Source organism: Cebus imitator, unplaced genomic scaffold (genome assembly GCF_001604975.1).
Source record: "Cebus imitator isolate Cc_AM_T3 unplaced genomic scaffold, Cebus_imitator-1.0 Scaffold62, whole genome shotgun sequence".
NCBI lineage: Eukaryota > Metazoa > Chordata > Mammalia > Primates > Cebidae > Cebus > Cebus imitator.
The window spans coordinates 3,645,126-3,661,757 of NW_016107377.1; the positions used below are offsets into that span (position 1 = coordinate 3,645,126).

At 39.2% G+C, this 16,632-nt stretch overlaps 1 protein-coding gene across 1 annotated transcript in view; it reads left to right on the top strand.

Annotated features, from left to right (window-relative positions):
- The first annotated feature begins 9,284 nt into the window (after positions 1 to 9,284).
- TNFSF4 (TNF superfamily member 4) overlaps positions 9,285 to 16,632 on the top strand; it is a 21,809-nt gene continuing 14,461 nt past the window's right edge. Inside the window, exon 1 of the mRNA XM_017529982.2 lies at positions 9,285 to 9,579. Coding sequence (XP_017385471.2) covers positions 9,427 to 9,579 — 153 coding nt within the window. The 5' untranslated portion in view covers positions 9,285 to 9,426. The remainder of the gene's footprint in view (positions 9,580 to 16,632) is intronic.

Here is a 16,632-nt window from a genome sequence, read left to right on the forward strand (position 1 = left end):
TCCTAGCCCCATTTAGTTAGCTTGTCTGTGTTCATTACCTTTGGGGGAAGGAATGTGGTAGCACAGAGCAAAAAAAAGATTCTCCTGAGTTTTTAAAACTTTTTGAAGTTTTTGAAACTCCTGAGTTTCAAAAGCTTAGTCCTAAGGAGGAGCAGAACATGTTTGATGAGTAAGCAGAAAGCTTTCTGGCCACTGATGATATAAAGATCCCCTGGGCTGAAGAAAAGAAGGGAAGTAAGAAGATGAACTGGGTGCATAGATGAAGGCAGATGCCGGAGTAAGGGGATTCCTACCCTGCTGATGCCTAAGGTGGAGCTGGGGCTTAGCCAGAACTCATGCATGTTTTAACATGTAAGATGTTGTTTGTTTCTTCCAAACAACGTCTTACATCTTAAAACAAATTTTTCTGAAAGGCAATTTCTACTGTCGTGTCAGCGATCTGCTCTTAGCCTTCTAAGTCTTCATCAACTCTCTCTTTCTCTTTCTGTTACTGACTTAAGTGCTTTTCAAATTTCGTGTGGATGCAAATATTTTTAAAATATGGATTTTGATTTGATAGGTCTAGAGTGGGGCCTGGGGTTCTGAGTGACACGGATGTTGCCATTTGTGGACACAGACCACAGACCACTCTTATTGCAATTATTGTGCACCTTTTATTTGTAGACAATACTAATGGTGTAAACACTGTACCATGTAAACCCTACAGCAACCCCAAGAGGTAAATCCCATTGAGGATTTGAGGCAGTTTTAAAACTAGAGCTGATTGAGGTTCAGTGTCTCATCCTATGATTGGGATAAGGATATTGATTGCTGATTGGACCTGATGAAAGCTTTAAGAGGTTTAATGCAACGTATGTCAGTGAAAGAATAAACACTGAAAAGCCTTACAGGTTTTTGTTTGTTTGTTTAGTTGCTTAAAGCAACACTGTAACATTTGCTTAGGGTCTACTCTGTCTAGACATGCTGCTTGGCATATTATGTAGATTATTTATTCTAGTTCCAAAATAGGAAAGACATTTAAGAAAAGACATTCTTATAAGGGCATTGAAGATAACAGGATAAAATTCTTGTTGTCACAGAAGAAGGTGGAAAAACTGCAAGAAACAAGGTTCTTTTGGTACAATGTTTATAATTTCCAGCTGTCTTGGTCTGCTTGGGTTGCCATAACACATTACCATAGTCTGGGTCCTTAAACAACAATAATTTATAGATTCTCACAGTTCTGGAGGCTGGAACTCTGGGTCAGGGTGCCAGCATGGCTGAGCTCTGGTGAGGGCTCTTTTCTTGGCTTGCAGATGGCCACCTTCCTGCTGTGTCCTCACTTGGTGGAGAAAGAGATGGCTCAAGCTGTCTGGTGTCTCTTCTTATAAAGGCCCCAAATTCCATCAGACCAGAGCCCTGCCCTCATGACTTAATTATTTTCCAAAGGCCCTATCTTAAAATACAATCATATTGGAGGTAGGGCTTCAACACATGAATTTGGGGTGGAGGTTGCAGGGACACAAACATTCAGGCCATCACACCAGCTATTGAGTGGTTTGGTACAGTTAAGCAGACAGGCAAACCCAGATGGTCTTGGTTTAAATCCCAATGCTGTTGTGGTTAGGTTACCCTGAGATTCTGGTTCCTTGTGTTAAAGATGTGGTTAGTAGTAACCAGGCAGAGTGTTCCCAGGAGGACTGAATGAAAGAAAGCTTTTGCGCCTGACACAGAGAAAGCACACACTAAATGGAAGATCTACTCCCATTCGCCAATAATCTGAAAAGAAAGGATCTAATTTAAGTTTGCCCAAGCAGTGGCCCAGGATGGCTTTCAATGCAGTCCAACAAAAATTCGTAAACTTTCTTATAACACTGTGAGATATCTTTGTGATTCTTTTTTTTTAGCTCATTAGGTATTGATAGTGTTAGTGTATTTTATGTGTGGCCCAAGACAATTCTTCTTCCAATGTTGTCCAGAGAAGACAAAAGGTTGAACACCCTTGATTGAATTGACATGAAACAGTTTTTTTTTTCTTATTGGATTAGTAGCTGTGTGTATTTTGCATATTAATATCTGCTTAGATTGTTAACTGGGCGTCCAGGCCAGACACAGTACTTATATTTCTTTAAAAGATCCATAGTGTCACACACAGCTTAAGAACAGGCTCCAGGGTAAACGAAGCTAGATTCAGATATCAGCTCTGCCGTGTGCTAAGTGTGTGACCTCGGCCAAGTCAGTTCATCTCTCTAAGCTTCAGTTTGTCTCAACTGTAAAATGGGGAGGAAAAATAGTGTCCTCCTCATAGGGTGGTTGCTGAGGAGTGGGGAGATGTTTCAGACAGGACAATAAGCATATGCAAAAACTCAGAGTGAATATTGCATCGCCTCTTTCCTAATCAATTATGGGAATGGATGTATCTACATCAAAGTTTTTCAACCTCAGCACGCTTGACATTTTAGGCTGATAGCTCTTTATTGTTGATGGTGGTGAGCTATCCTGAGTGGAATGTTTATTAACATCTCCAGCCTCCATCCACTAGATACTAGTGGCACCCTACCCCCAATCCAGATAAACATAAACGTCTCTAGATATTTTCAAATGACCCCTAGGGGGCAAATCTACCCTCAATGAGAAACATAGGTTTATGCTAATTAATTCTAATTTATACTCGATTAAATTTATTTTGAAAAGAAGAGGGGATTAGTGTCTCACGTATTCAGTGTAAATTTGCTTTTGGAATTATTTCTATTTAAAGAAAGTTATCTTTTGAAGATGAGTTAAGTTTCTTAATTGTGTTGGTGGTTTCTTGAATGTGTACAACTGTGAAAGCTTATCTGATTGTACACTTTAAACAATCCAATTTATTGTCCCAAATTATATTTTAAGAAAGTTGATTTTTTCGAAAAAGAAAAATGCTTATATCCTATTGTGAGTTGAAAATGTGCCCTTACAGATTTTTATATGTTCTTGGCGTTGCACACATATTTTAAATACACAATTTAAAATGTAATTTTGTGTGTGTCAAAAGTCTGTCTAGATATATGCTTTCTGTAATGGTGTGGTACATCATGGGTATAGTTCCACACAGAGAAAAATTTCGGTGGCTGTTTTGTGCCACTAAGTTTTAGAATCTGTCATCATGCTCTAAAATAACTGACAGTGGTCAAGACTAAAAAAAATACTAAGCAATATGAAGAATGAAAGGGAAAATTGGCACCAGAGGAAAAGGGGTTGACAAGTGAGAGACTGAGTCTGAAACCCAAATGGAATATCATCACACAAGTTCACATTTGTATTTGAACTAATGGTGTGCATCCGGTTTCAATGAAAAGTACACATTTCAGATTTGCTAATCTTTCACCTCTAAGATCAAAGTCCAGCTACCAGAAGACTTCTGTATTTAATAGTGCCGTTTTCAGTATTGTTTAGACTCTCGTTATTTCTGGTCCCGTGAACAGTGTGTTTCAGCTCTATTGCAGCAAATTCAATTTTGCCCTGTGAGAGTACAGTGTAGGACTCCTAACCTCAGGAACTTGCAGGATCATGGGGGAGACTGAAATAGATTTATTTATGTATATTTTTGAAATTTCATTTTTATTTTTTATTTAAATTAATTAAATTTTGTGGGTACATAGTAGATGTACTATGTGATGTATTTATGGGGTATGTGACATTTTGATACAGACATGCAATGTGAAATAAGTCTATCATGGAGAATGAGATATCCGTCCCCTCAAGGATTCATCCTTTGAGTTACAAACAATCCAATCATATTCTTCAAGTTATTTAAAAATATACAATTAAGTTATTTGTGCTACCAAATAGTAGGGCTAATGATTCTTTCTTTTTCTATTTTTTTTTTGTACCCATTAATTATCCCCACCTCCTCCCTTACCCTTGAAATAGATTTAAATAATTACAAGACGAAACAGAGCATAATAAATACTCTCAACACAGAGGTGATAACAGCTGCATTCTTCTGGGAAATCCGAGTGAGGCTTCCTATCATGGAAAGTAATGGTGAAAGAGGCCATAAGTGGTCATTTAGGGAGATTCACAGGTTTGGCTCTTATGGACTCTTTTAGAAATATGACTTCAAAAGACTTCACTTCAAACCTACTGCTATGGTTTCGATGTCTGTCCCCTCCAAGCCTTATGTTGAAATTTGAGCTCCAGTGTGGAAAGTGGGGTCTAATGGGAAGTGTTTGGGTCATGAAAGCAGGTCCCTCATGAATAGATGAATGCCCTCCCTTTGGGGTGAGTGAGTTGTCACTCTATTAGTTCCTGCAAGAGCTGGTTGTTAAAGAGAGCCTGGCATCTCCCTCTTGTCTCTTGCTTTCTGTCTTACCATGTGACATCTGCACACTCTAGCTCCCTTTTACCTTCTACCATGAGGAGAGGAAGCGTGAGGCCCTCATGAGATGCAACTGTCCAACCTTGAATGTTGCAGCCATCAGAATTGTGAGCCAAAATAAACCCTTTTTCCTTATAGATTACCCAGCCTCATGTATTCCTTTCTAGCAACACAAAATGGACTAAGACACCCATGGAATCAGAATTTCTAGAGTGAAGGAATTAGGAATCAGAATCATTCAAAAGCTCTCCTAGTGATTCACATGATCAACTACGCTTTGGGAGCCACAGATCGTACAAACTCTCTACTCAATGCTAGAATTCTCTGAACAGAATCTCTTCAAGATTTTTGTTTAGCATTTCTAGAACATGGTAAGCTGACTACCTCACAGGGCAGCCCTCCATGCGGAAGTGTGTAATGTGTAGGGTTTTGATAGTCAGAGGTGGAGGGTAAGGGTGTTTGAGGCAGAGTGAATATTAGAAATGACCAGAAAATAGACGGAGATAAGTTTGGAAGGAAAACTTGGAGCTCCTGCAGGAAGAAACCTCCTGTGCCAGGATGCTTGGAGAGCGGACTGCAGGAGCTCAAGTAAGGAGTAATAAGAATTTGGATTAGAAGCAGTAAGAATGGCAAAGAGGAGGAAAGTATAAGCTACATTGCAGGGCTAGTCTACAAAGTTTAATGACTGGGAACAAAAAGGATTCAAGGTTGATTCTTGGATTTTGAGGGGCTGGAGTACAAAAACATTAATCAGGACAGTGATATTAGGATCAAGAGTAGGTTGAGAAGGCAGATTGCACATCAGATTTTGACATTTGAAAATGCATTTTTTCCGTCACCTCCCACGTCACTTGTCCCAGGGCAGAGCTTATCTGTGACTCTCTGTGTATGCTCAGAGATTGGCACTGAGTATGCTCTCACAATGTCTGGTGAATGAAGAGCCACTGTAAATGTCTTCTCCTCTTGTATCCTCCCTGCTTTAGTTTAGGACCTTATTTCACACTTGAATCATTGCAAACTCAAGGTTTCTAGCTTATACCACTGTCTTTGTGTGTTTCAGAACAAGGCACCCCCTATGGGTTTATAAATTAAAAAAAGAGCCTGCATTTAAATGGGTACAGCCCTTTGTTCAGGGCTTGGGAAGCAAAGTACACCTTTGTGGGATGATAAATGTGTCCCTTCCTGCAGGAGGAAACCTCCTGTGCCAGGATGAAGGGCTTAGAGAGCTGATTCCAGAGATGGGATTTTAGATCTCATTCATTCCCTCAGGTGGCACGGAGCACCCTGGAAATGTCTCCCAGTTGACCAACTTGATCTCACTCTGCCATTTCTCTTTTTGCCTCTCTAGAATTCTTTCCTGAAGTACCTGCCATTTCTATTTCCCTCAGTCAGGGTGATTTTTTTTTTTAGTTCTAAAATGTAATCACATCACAGTTGGCTCCAGACCTCTCCAGTCCAAAGTCCTTAACTTGTAACAGAAGTCCATTTACGACAGCTTCTTCTCAGCTTCTTCTCCAGCTGCCACTTTCCTTCACCATCCTCCTCTTCAGCTGCAGTTCCCTGAACTGACACTGCACAAACAGGCTCCACTGCCCTCACTCCTGGCCCAAAAGCCACTGCCCCTCTCCAGTGTTCCAGATGGCCAGACTGCTTCTCGTTTCTACCATATTGACTTGATTCATCTCAAGGAAGCTGTTTCTGTCCTAATTCCAGTGTACATTAGCACCTGTCCCCTACATCCTTTTCTCCTGAACTGACACTTAGGCCCCAGCACTTTCCAGGCTGTAGACATTCTGCTTTCCTGTCTGTGACCTCCCTGAGGACTAAAAATGTGTTTTGTTCATGTATTTTCCTCTAGTATTTGGGTCAGTCTTGTTGAATGGGCAAATGAAAATCTGACTTAGAGATAAATGAAAAACGTAGATTTTTAGCACCAAAAAAACCCCAAAACCAAAACCCTGACACCAAAAAATCCAAACAACAACAAAGCCCTCAAAGCAAAAAACCCCCAAATGTTTTTGCCTCTTTCTGAACATGAGGTATCTTGTGAGTGGTCAAAGCCCTTTTCTTTTCCATATTTTCTGTAGTCTTGTGATGGCTATTCATTTAGGAGGTAAATCATTATTAAATAAGGCCATCCTGTGGCTTTAAGGCTGGTTTGTTCTGGTGCGTTTATGTGTTTAACATTTGTGAGATACTTTAAGAAAAATTGCCACCAGCCCTGATGGCTCATGCCTATAAACCCAGTGCTTTGGGAGGCGAAGGCAGGAGGATTGCTCAAGGCTAGGAGTTTGTGACCAGCCTGATCAACATAGCAAGACCCTGTCTCTACAAGAAATTTTTAAAAAAATTAGCCAGACCTGGTGGTGCATATCTATAGTCCTAGCTACTTGGGAGGCTGAGGCAGGAGGATCTCTCAAGCCCAGGAGTTCTGGATTACAGCGAGCTATGATTGCCCTACTGTATTCCAGTGCAACAGAACGAGACCTTGTCTCTAAAATAAATAAATACAAATGCAAACAAATTTCCGATAGGTTCAGTAATGCATTTGACCCCTTTAAAAACATTTAAACTTTGTTTTTTGGAAAACGTTTTGAAGATGGAAGACTCTGCCCATCTGCCTAATACTGAAAGGCCAGCAATGATAACTCTTAATAGTGGTTTCATTGGTTCATATGCTAGACCAGCCCAATGATGAACTTTGGAATGCCTAGACAGTCTTATCGAAAGGTCGTGCCTGGAACTTCCAGCCCAGTGTGTATGTGTGTGTGTGTGTGTGTGTGTGTGTGTGTGTGTGTGTGATCTCTTCCCACAAAGAATGTGAAGAAGCTGTGAAAACGTGTTCAATTAAAAAAAGAAACAAGTATAAAAATCATTTAAACATCAACAAAAATTACAACTAGGCAAAATATGGCAGTAGGAGGACAAGACAAGGCAGATGAGAGGTGTGTCATTGAAGTGTAGGCCTAAATGTGGGTATAGATGACTCTGTGCAAAGATTTTTCTTCCTTGGAGCCATGATATTAACAGAAGAAATGCTGCTTAAGGCACAAGTAGGTGCACAGTAAATGTTTATATTTTTTCATTCTTTTGACAGTGATTTGAAAATATCATCTATGACTTTCAGCATGAATAGTTTTTACTATTTCTTTTTCAGTTTATTTCTAGTTTCTAGGTTTTTTTTGCTGTGACCCCTAGTCATTTTTTGAAAATTGATGAGTAAATAGTTACTGATTTTAAGGCTCAATTATAATGAATTACTACACAAGAATTGGGCTTTACGCACTGATTTTCCCTCCAACTTTTTTCTCCATACCCTATGTGTAACACATGCTTTGGTCACAGGACTATGACAAATACGTTTGGATAGAACTTGATTGCTAGTTTTGGCTTGGAGTCTATGACATTGTGCCTTAGTTGCCTTGTCTTTTAGATGAAACTTGAATTTCTGAAGACCAATATATTCTGCAAATACAAGGCATAAATATTGTAGTGAAGGTATTAATTCATATTTTAATAGATTAATATCGTAGTGATAAATGTACTTCACATTTCCCACAAACTTTTTCTTGTAAATACACCTAATTTCCATTTTTTTTTTCTGTGAAACGAAGTGGCATATAACAGTTCATACTGTCAATATCCAAAATATTTCTCCCTCCTTTCTTTAAATAACTGTTGAATGCCTTATAGGGAGCTGAGAGAGACATACTTGGCCACAGAAGAGAGACAATTCTGTCTCAAACAGCCATTCCCCAGCATCCCTATGTTGCCCGGTACAGTTCCAGGCTCATATAATGTACTCAGTAAATACTTGCCAATTTGAACTTGGCATTATAAGTAAATTTTATCATTTATTTCATTTTATTGTTTATTTTAGTGGTAAAGGGTACCTGGTGTCTATTGATAACTCTTACTTTCCAAGTTCCGAGGCCAGCCACGACCTCAAAGAAAGAAACTTTTTTTTTTTTTTTCTTGAGACTGAGTCTTGCTCTGTCACCAGGCTGGAGTGCAGTGGCGCAATCTTGGCTTACTGTAACCTCCGCCTCCTGGGTTCAAGCAATTCTCCTGCCTCAGCCTTCTGAGTAGCTGGGACTACAGGCATGCACCACCATGCCTGGCTAAATTTTTGTATTTTTTTTTAGTAGAGATGGGGTTTTACCACGTTGGCCAGGCGCTAACTCCTGACCTTGTGATCCGCCACCTTGGCCTCCCAAAAGAAACAATCTTCAAAGTTTATTTACGTCTATTCATTTGTTCATTCATGGGAAAATTATGTATGGGAAAGATGCAAACTGGAAAGAAGGGAAAAAGGATACCCTTCTGCTTCTTTTCTGCTGTGTGGAAAATTAATCATGTAATTGTCTACTGAATTTGCCTCAAAGGATTAAATGAGAAAAATATTGCAAGGCCATCTAATGCAGTGCCTGACACATAGTAAATGCTTTAACAATGGTAGCTTATTTTCATGCAATAGACTACAACCAGAGGATCTCACTCCTTTACTTCTACATGACCCACTGTCCTATTTTCTTGTTTTGTCTTTTTCATTTAAGAATGATCTGTGTGTGCTTTCTTTCTGAATCTGTAAGAGGGGTTCAATGTTTAGTTACATAGTAAAGTGCAGATAAGAATCTTGGGCTATCATTTCCCCTAAATCTATTCTATGATTTAAGACACCTTGGGTAAGGGATATATGAGCTCCTACATCAACGGATGATGATTTTTATCTTTACCAAGTGGCCCACAATTTGTTACTGCTGCAGTAAGTTAAGAAAATAGCATACTTTTATGACTGTCATTTCACAGTCACTCAAATCAGAACTGGAATGCCACAAAAACAACTCCCTGTTAGCCCAGAGGAAAAAAAAAGAAAGAAAGTAAAGGGGAAATTCAGATTAGTCACAAAGAAGTTCCCCCGCCTGCCTGCAAAAGTTGCAGCGTTAAAACTGAGAGAGTCCGCTTTGCTCTTTCAATCGCCTTTTATCTCGGGTCCTGAGACCTTTGCCTATTTTCTGATTGATAGGCTTCGTTTTGTCCCAGCTTCCCCTTTTTCATATCTTCATCTTCCCTCTACTCAGATTGTGAAGATGGAAAGGGTCCAGCCCCTGGAAGAGAATGTGGGAAATGCAGCCAGGCCAAGATTCGAGAAGAACAAGCTATTGCTGGTGGCCTCTGTAATTCAGGGGCTGGGGCTGCTCCTGTGCCTCACCTACATCTGCCTGCACTTCTCTGCTCTTCAGGTAAGATGCACCACTGGGCGCTATTTTCCCACCAGCTCATGCTGATGGCAGCTTCAACAGTGCAAACAGTCACTTGGACATAATCTTATGCTAAAATTGTGAGTTTTTTCCCCCTCCCCACAGCAATCGTAAAGTGTGGTTAAACGCCCTTCTGTCTCTCCTTTCCTTCCCTCTTTTCAGCAGTGGCAGTGGTAGGGCAGAGTGGAGGTAGGGCAGAGTCACTGCTTCTAGACTTTTTTTCTTTTTCTTTGCAATGCAAGAATCCTGGTATTATCCCATTATAAGCTGTCACTTTGAAGCTTCAAGTCACTGATATACCTGGTCTATCCATTGTGATAGTAATGTGTTTGATCAGGCAATTAATATTAAAAGGAAATAAGAAAGAGACCAATTTTACTTTCCCATAATATTCATAAACTCTATAGATCTGCAAGGTGAGTTTGTTTTTAAAGAATGCGGAAAGTATCAAATTAATAGGGCAGCAATGTGTGTGTGCATGTGTATGCCTATGTGTCCACTCATTCACTCCAATGATTTAATCAGATATTGCTTCTCACAATCTATCTCTGCCTGTCACAACTTAAAGACATCATTTCATCTTTTTCCCACCTTATTAAATACATCATGTAGTAGGAGATTATTTCTAGTATTTTCCCCACTTAATTAAAATATTCCCATTTTTCTTTCACTTTATTCTTCTACCACACTTTTTGCTTTTACATTATTTTTTCTTATTCATGGATGTTCTTCACTGCAGAGGATGCTGCTGGAGAAAAATAAATATACATTCTCCTCATGTTCCTTTGTTGGGGCTAGTATGATAATCTTGTTTCGCCAGCTGGTTGTTTTGGGTTAGAAATGTTTCTCCCTGATAAAGGTCAGGCAGTACAAACTTTGATTTCTGATGGTCTTGTCTGAAACTAAGAACCTCCAATTAAACCAGAAGGAGATGAGCAGTCTTGGCAAATGCCTGGGCTTGTCTGCCTACAGGAAATAGGGTTTTCAGTGCACGGAGGCTGGTGAGAGTGTGTGTGGTTGTGATCACCGGACAACAGAGAGTGCTCGTGTCTCCAAATTCCAGAAGTGCAGCCGGTATCACGCTCAGGGCTTCAGACCAGTGAGCATGATAGTACACTTATCCTCTCTTCATCACAGCACACGTTTACGTCTTCTTGCAGAACTCTTAGGGTGCAATTAAGTAGGCGATTCGGGGAGAGGGTGTGGGGGAAGAGTAAGGTGTCCATGGCAGGATGCCCAAGACATCGACCGGATGCCTAAGACATCAACCGGAATTAGGCTCTTTTGAGAAGAAAACAGAGTAACCGAAAATAGAACAGCTGAGTGCATTCACCAGGTCTGGGAGCCCTGAGAGTGCTTTTTCAAACAACCACAGTGTTACATATTTCCTTACACCATGGGATGATAAAACACAGGACACATGGCTCCGTGCAGGGCTAACTGATTGCACAAGGGCTCTGAGCAGGAGACAGCAAAAGGTGAAACGCAGACGTACAGCTTGCTGGTGGTTGGGGCCACCTTGGACTATAAATACCCAGGAGAGGTTGAGAAAAACAGGGGGTCCTTTCCGACAAGCCATCCAGCATCTCTGGGACAGAAGGAAAGCCGTGGGAAGAAAAGCTGGGCACTTGTTTCTAGGACCCTAAACCTGATGGTGAGTGATCTCTAGGGGAGAATTAGCTTCTATAGTCCTGGAACAGAGATGGAAGCAAGACATAGGTGGTATATTTGAGTTGTTTGCTTAAGAAACATGCTCCTTTCTACTCTGAATATAGATTTTTTTTTTCTTGCACAGATATTGGAAATTCTTCACTTGATGTTAATTATAAAATTTTTAAATTTCTAATTAGCTAATGTAATTTCTTATATTGTTATAGGATCTGGGACAGCACAATGGGTCCTTACATTTAATCTTATATTTATTACTTACACTTTATTATGAGAAGGATAGCATAGATGGGTTGTATGTGTTTTCTGCAGAACCTGATGGTTTACCAAATAGTGTTGGTGGCAGTGGTAGCAGCAATGTGTGTGTGTGTGTTTGAGACAGACAAAGACAGAGTGATTGAGAGACAACGTTGTACAGCAGCTCTTGAAAAAGAGGCATAGACTAGTGGCCATTTAAAACTCATTTACAATACTGTTTGGAATTTTGATTGAGGGATTGAGGGGGTGGTGGTGGTGGTGTTGGTAGTGGTGAGGCAAGTCAAACCTCTACTTTTATAAGACATAAAGTTACAGTGATGTGCACTGGAGGTGAAATAGAGCTGGAATGCTCACCATTTAATCCAATTAAATTGGATCTCTTTTATTGCAAGAGAAAGGTTTTTGGGAAATAAGTATGATTTTCCCTTTATTTCTTAGATTGAATTTTTTAGCCTTATGAAATAATTGCCTATATGAATGACTCTGTAAATACAGATATAGCTACTAAGCTCCATTTGGCAGTCAAGTCTCCCGTCAATCAATTTTATTTAGTAGCCTCTGTTTCCTCATCACTGGGTTAGGTCTATTTATGCACATAAAATGCAGACGATTTTCTTTTCAAGATGCCAGAAAAAAAGTTAGACCTACCCACTCCTCATCTAATTTACTGTCCTCTTTGGGCCTTGAGTTTATCATCTGTATTAGGAGAAAGTTGGATCAGATGATCAATAAGATGTCTTCCAGCTCAATATCCTATGAGTATATAGTTTGTATATTCACAGAAGGGATATAAGGATTTGAGAAATGCAAAATGTGAGTTAATTTTTGTGTTTGAGCTTATGGATTTCTTGGCTCCTGAGAAGGGATTGGGGGAATCAAATTTGCACATATATACTTTCCTATACTTAAATAATATATCCTATACGCATCTAAATGACCCATCCCAGATCAGCAAAACACACTGTTTAGAAAAGGAAAAGCAGTGAATATTCACGACACAAGGTATATAAGTCAATCCTACGGCCACCAAAATCAATACACATTGTTTGAATATCATATTGAGATATCCACTTAAATGGTCGGGATGCCACTCTTACCTGGAACTTCAGCTACAGAACAAAGGCAGTAAAAGCTGACCTATAAGGTGTGAGAAACCTCACTGAAACCATTGAAACTTGGTTCTTCCAAGATTCATATCACCTTTATTGTTACCCTCAAAGATGTGAAGGCTTTTAGTGATACTTTTTTTCAGCAATTCCCACTGTTAAAGGCTTACATTCTTAACATTTTTTCAGCTGGAAAAGACAGAAGTGGAGGTACTTAAAAAGCGAGTTGACCAGTTCTGTGTCAGTGAGAGCCAGCATTAGAATTCGGTTTCTTAATGAAGTTTAGGGCTACAAGTTGGACCTTTCTTTGTATCATTTAATAAGAGAAATAGGAGTTTGCCTGAAAAAAAAAATCTTGTTTCATATTAGCTTAATTTACATGTCTCCATGTAATTTAGCAAGCTTTTAGAACTTTTTTAATATTAGACTGCAAATAAGATAATTTCAAAGGCATTTGAATTTGCTTTTCGTAAGCAAACCTTTGAGAATTAAAACAACATCTGAAGTTGACCTGGCTTGTCATAAGGCATTTTGGGTTAAGAATCACTGGATTTGGGGCAGGTATTAGACATAGTTTCTTTAAAGATAAGAAAACAGAAACCCAGAGAGGGTAGGTGAACCATTAGTGATCACTTAGCTGGTTAATTCACCAGAAACTCCCGATTCCTACACTACAGTTCTTCCTATTATCAATCAAGCCATCCTTATACAGATTGTTTTTACATTGAGTGATTCCTTCTGCTAGGCACTGTTTGAGGCATGGGAGATATAAACATCCATTGGAGAAGGTTTTTGAACTATTTGCACTCACAGACAAGATGTGGGGTGGGGACAAAAGAGTGACATGCTAGAGGGACAACGGGAGGAGGAGAGCAGGGAGGAGGGAGAGGCTGCCTCCGTCTTCTGGGGAGTCAGGATAACCTAGGGGAAGAGATAATGCTTCAGCTGATACTAGAAGGAGGAGAAATTCTTTAAGCAGACAGGAGGATGGGAATGGGTGGGTAGGGGCAGACGGCTTACTAAGCAGGAATGGCAAGTTGTTCCGAATAACTGAAGTTAAATGTTCCGGCGGGGAAGTGGTGGAGATGAAGCTGGAAAGCTGGGGGTGGGGGTGGAGGGCATTTCACAAAGGGTCTTGTGAATCATGGTAAAGGAACATGCTTCATTCTCTCCTACGCTAAAGAAAATGCAGGAAAAGTTACCAACATTGTCAACTCTCCAAATTTTGCTTCTCTTGTGTGGTATTTTGGCAAATATAGAAAGTGAGTCTAATCCGATCGGCACTAGGGGGCACCACTGTAAAAGTAACCATTCTCTTGTGTGTGTTTGAAGACAGCGAATCTTCTTTTCCTGAAGAATTAAGATTAGAAAAAAATATTAGAAAACTGTTGTCAGGCAGTCAAGTGCTTATCCACATATAAGAGAATGAACAATATCAGGGGCAGCTAATGTTATTCACTATTCGCACAGTGATGATATTTTCTAAATGAAGTATTTAGATATATGTTTTAATGCAGGTACTCAAAATGGGACAGAATAATTAGGATGGGGATGATACTGGAAAATATTGCACATGTATGTACATACAGACGCAAATATACACACACAGTGGAGAGTTGGGAAACAAGCGGAAAGGCTCTAGGTATAGATCTAGGGGTACAATCTCTCTGTTCCTCTTCTCTGACCTCAGCTGCTTGGGACCCAGCCTTATCTAGGAGCTGGCCACCTTGGCCTTCCAATTCTTTTCTATTTATTTATTTTTTTTACATATAGCAATTACTTCCCTCTCAAGTGGCAGCTTCCCCCAATTCAGGGCTACTCCATTCATGGAAAATGAAAGTTAATCCTTTTGCATCATTTGGGTTAGAGGAGCTACACACAATGTGTTGTTATTACTATTTCAAGAGGAAAGACGAACGCAGCTGAGTTATAAGCAGAAAGGTTTATGTCTCCGCAGTCACTAATGAAGTACATGGTAGAGCTGAATCAAAAGCAAATTTTTCAGCATCCTATGCTTTGTATATTTTATTTGTAGTCACCCATACTTTTGCTAACCAATCTTTTCAAACAATGGAATTACAATATCTGCTTACACAAAACTATAAAATATTGTCTGATTTTGGAGCAGTCGTTGGAGTACAAAGGGAGTGCAATGGGACAGGAACCAGACTTTATCAGTCCAGGCTTTTACCTCTTGACCCCAAGTAAATTCCTTGAAATTCCCTGGGCATCAGTTTACTCATTTCCAAGACTGGAATTTGGTTGTGGTGAGGATCAATTGATACACAGCTTTGTACAAGCTAAGATTATTATAATTATTCATGAACATGCTTCCATTAACATATCGCTACTAAAATGTTGGCTTTGTAGTATGTGTGCACACGCATACACATGCACTGTAACTCAAATCTCAGAAAGCATATCAGTTAAAGTTAATGATAACTTCATAAATTTTTTGATTTCCCTACTGTAATTTTTAGGATTAAAAAAATCCACCTTGGAAGAGTCCTATTATTTTTAAACATAGATTTCTAATTAAGAGCTTATGGATGCATTCTAGAACAAAGGAAGAATGAAGGAGAGAATTTATGAGGTTATGAAGTGTTATTAGGTTCACTGTCTGTTTACACGTTCAAAAATCTAAAATTACACACTTAGATCACATTGCTTAGGCTGTTTCCATTTCTTCTCATTTTGATATATTTCATCCAATTCTCCAATGACTTGGCTACCAAATAAGGCAGGAAATTAGATTTACAAGAGACATATCATCTGGTTCACAATTTTGGAAGCATTGGGGAATATTACTGGAATAACCATTTTTTTTTAAATAGACATTTCATTCTGAAACGCAACTTAGGTGGGTTATTAATTTTTATGTTTGCCTAGCTTGATAACATGCAAATGCTATTTAAGAACATATACTCCTTGACAGAAAGATGGATAAACAGACGTAAACTTTAATTCTTCTTGCACTAATTTAATAAGAGCTTGTGGTTAGAGAGCCCTAATTCCCAAAGTACTATATTGTACAGGTAGGGAAGCGAGGGCTCCAGTGAGTTTAAGTGGTGTACCCTCAGGGCTGGGCTCCCCTGCAGGCAGCCAGAGTTTCATCCTAGAGAGCCAGTGAAACAGTATCAAAAAGATCAGGATAGGAATGACAGTATTATAAAATTATAAAGAACCATCAAAACATGCATCAAGGGAAAACATAAAGATCTTAATGAGTTATAAAATAAGTTGTAAAACATGTATTTTATTTTCCAGTTTAGTAACATAAAACGCATTTTGAATTACTTGTGTGTTGGGTCACTGCAGTTTTTAGCTTCTAAGACCCCCATGGGTATTCATCTGGCCCTGTATATGGTACAATAACTCCTGAACTCAAACCTTTTTTGCGTTGTCTGTGTCTGTTTGCATGGATGGATGGGTAGCAGGGAGGTTGAATGGTACTTGCAGTAATAGTCTCTCATCTTTGCAGAGCTTTTTACTTCTTCTGACCTCATTTCTTCACTAAGACCTTGGAGAAAGATTGTCGTTTTACACGGAGAAAATTTGAGACATAGAGACTTGACTAGGTTTGCACAGAAAGGTCAGGATTAGAAATTAAGACTCAGTCTAAATTCCAGTCCTATCTTCTTCTATTATACTTGACCACGAGGCCACAAGTCTGAGCTTTCAGAATACTGGCTGGCTGTTTTTAAAATTTATTTTCTTTTCTGGCATTAGTATTTTTTGAAGAAAAATTGGAGGAAGGATTTATGTCATCACAGAGGGAAGAAAGACTTTTTTTAAAAAAGTTTTAAATCTACTTGCACAAAAGTAGACAACATAATCAGCAAAGCTTTAACAATCACATAATACCTTATGGATTATTTTTATAAAACAGTCAAAGCATTGCATGTATGATATATTTGTACAGGAGGAAGAGGACCTGAATTCTAGTACTAATTCAGTAATTTATTCTCTCTCAGTCTTACTTTCTTCTGCATTTTTAAAAATG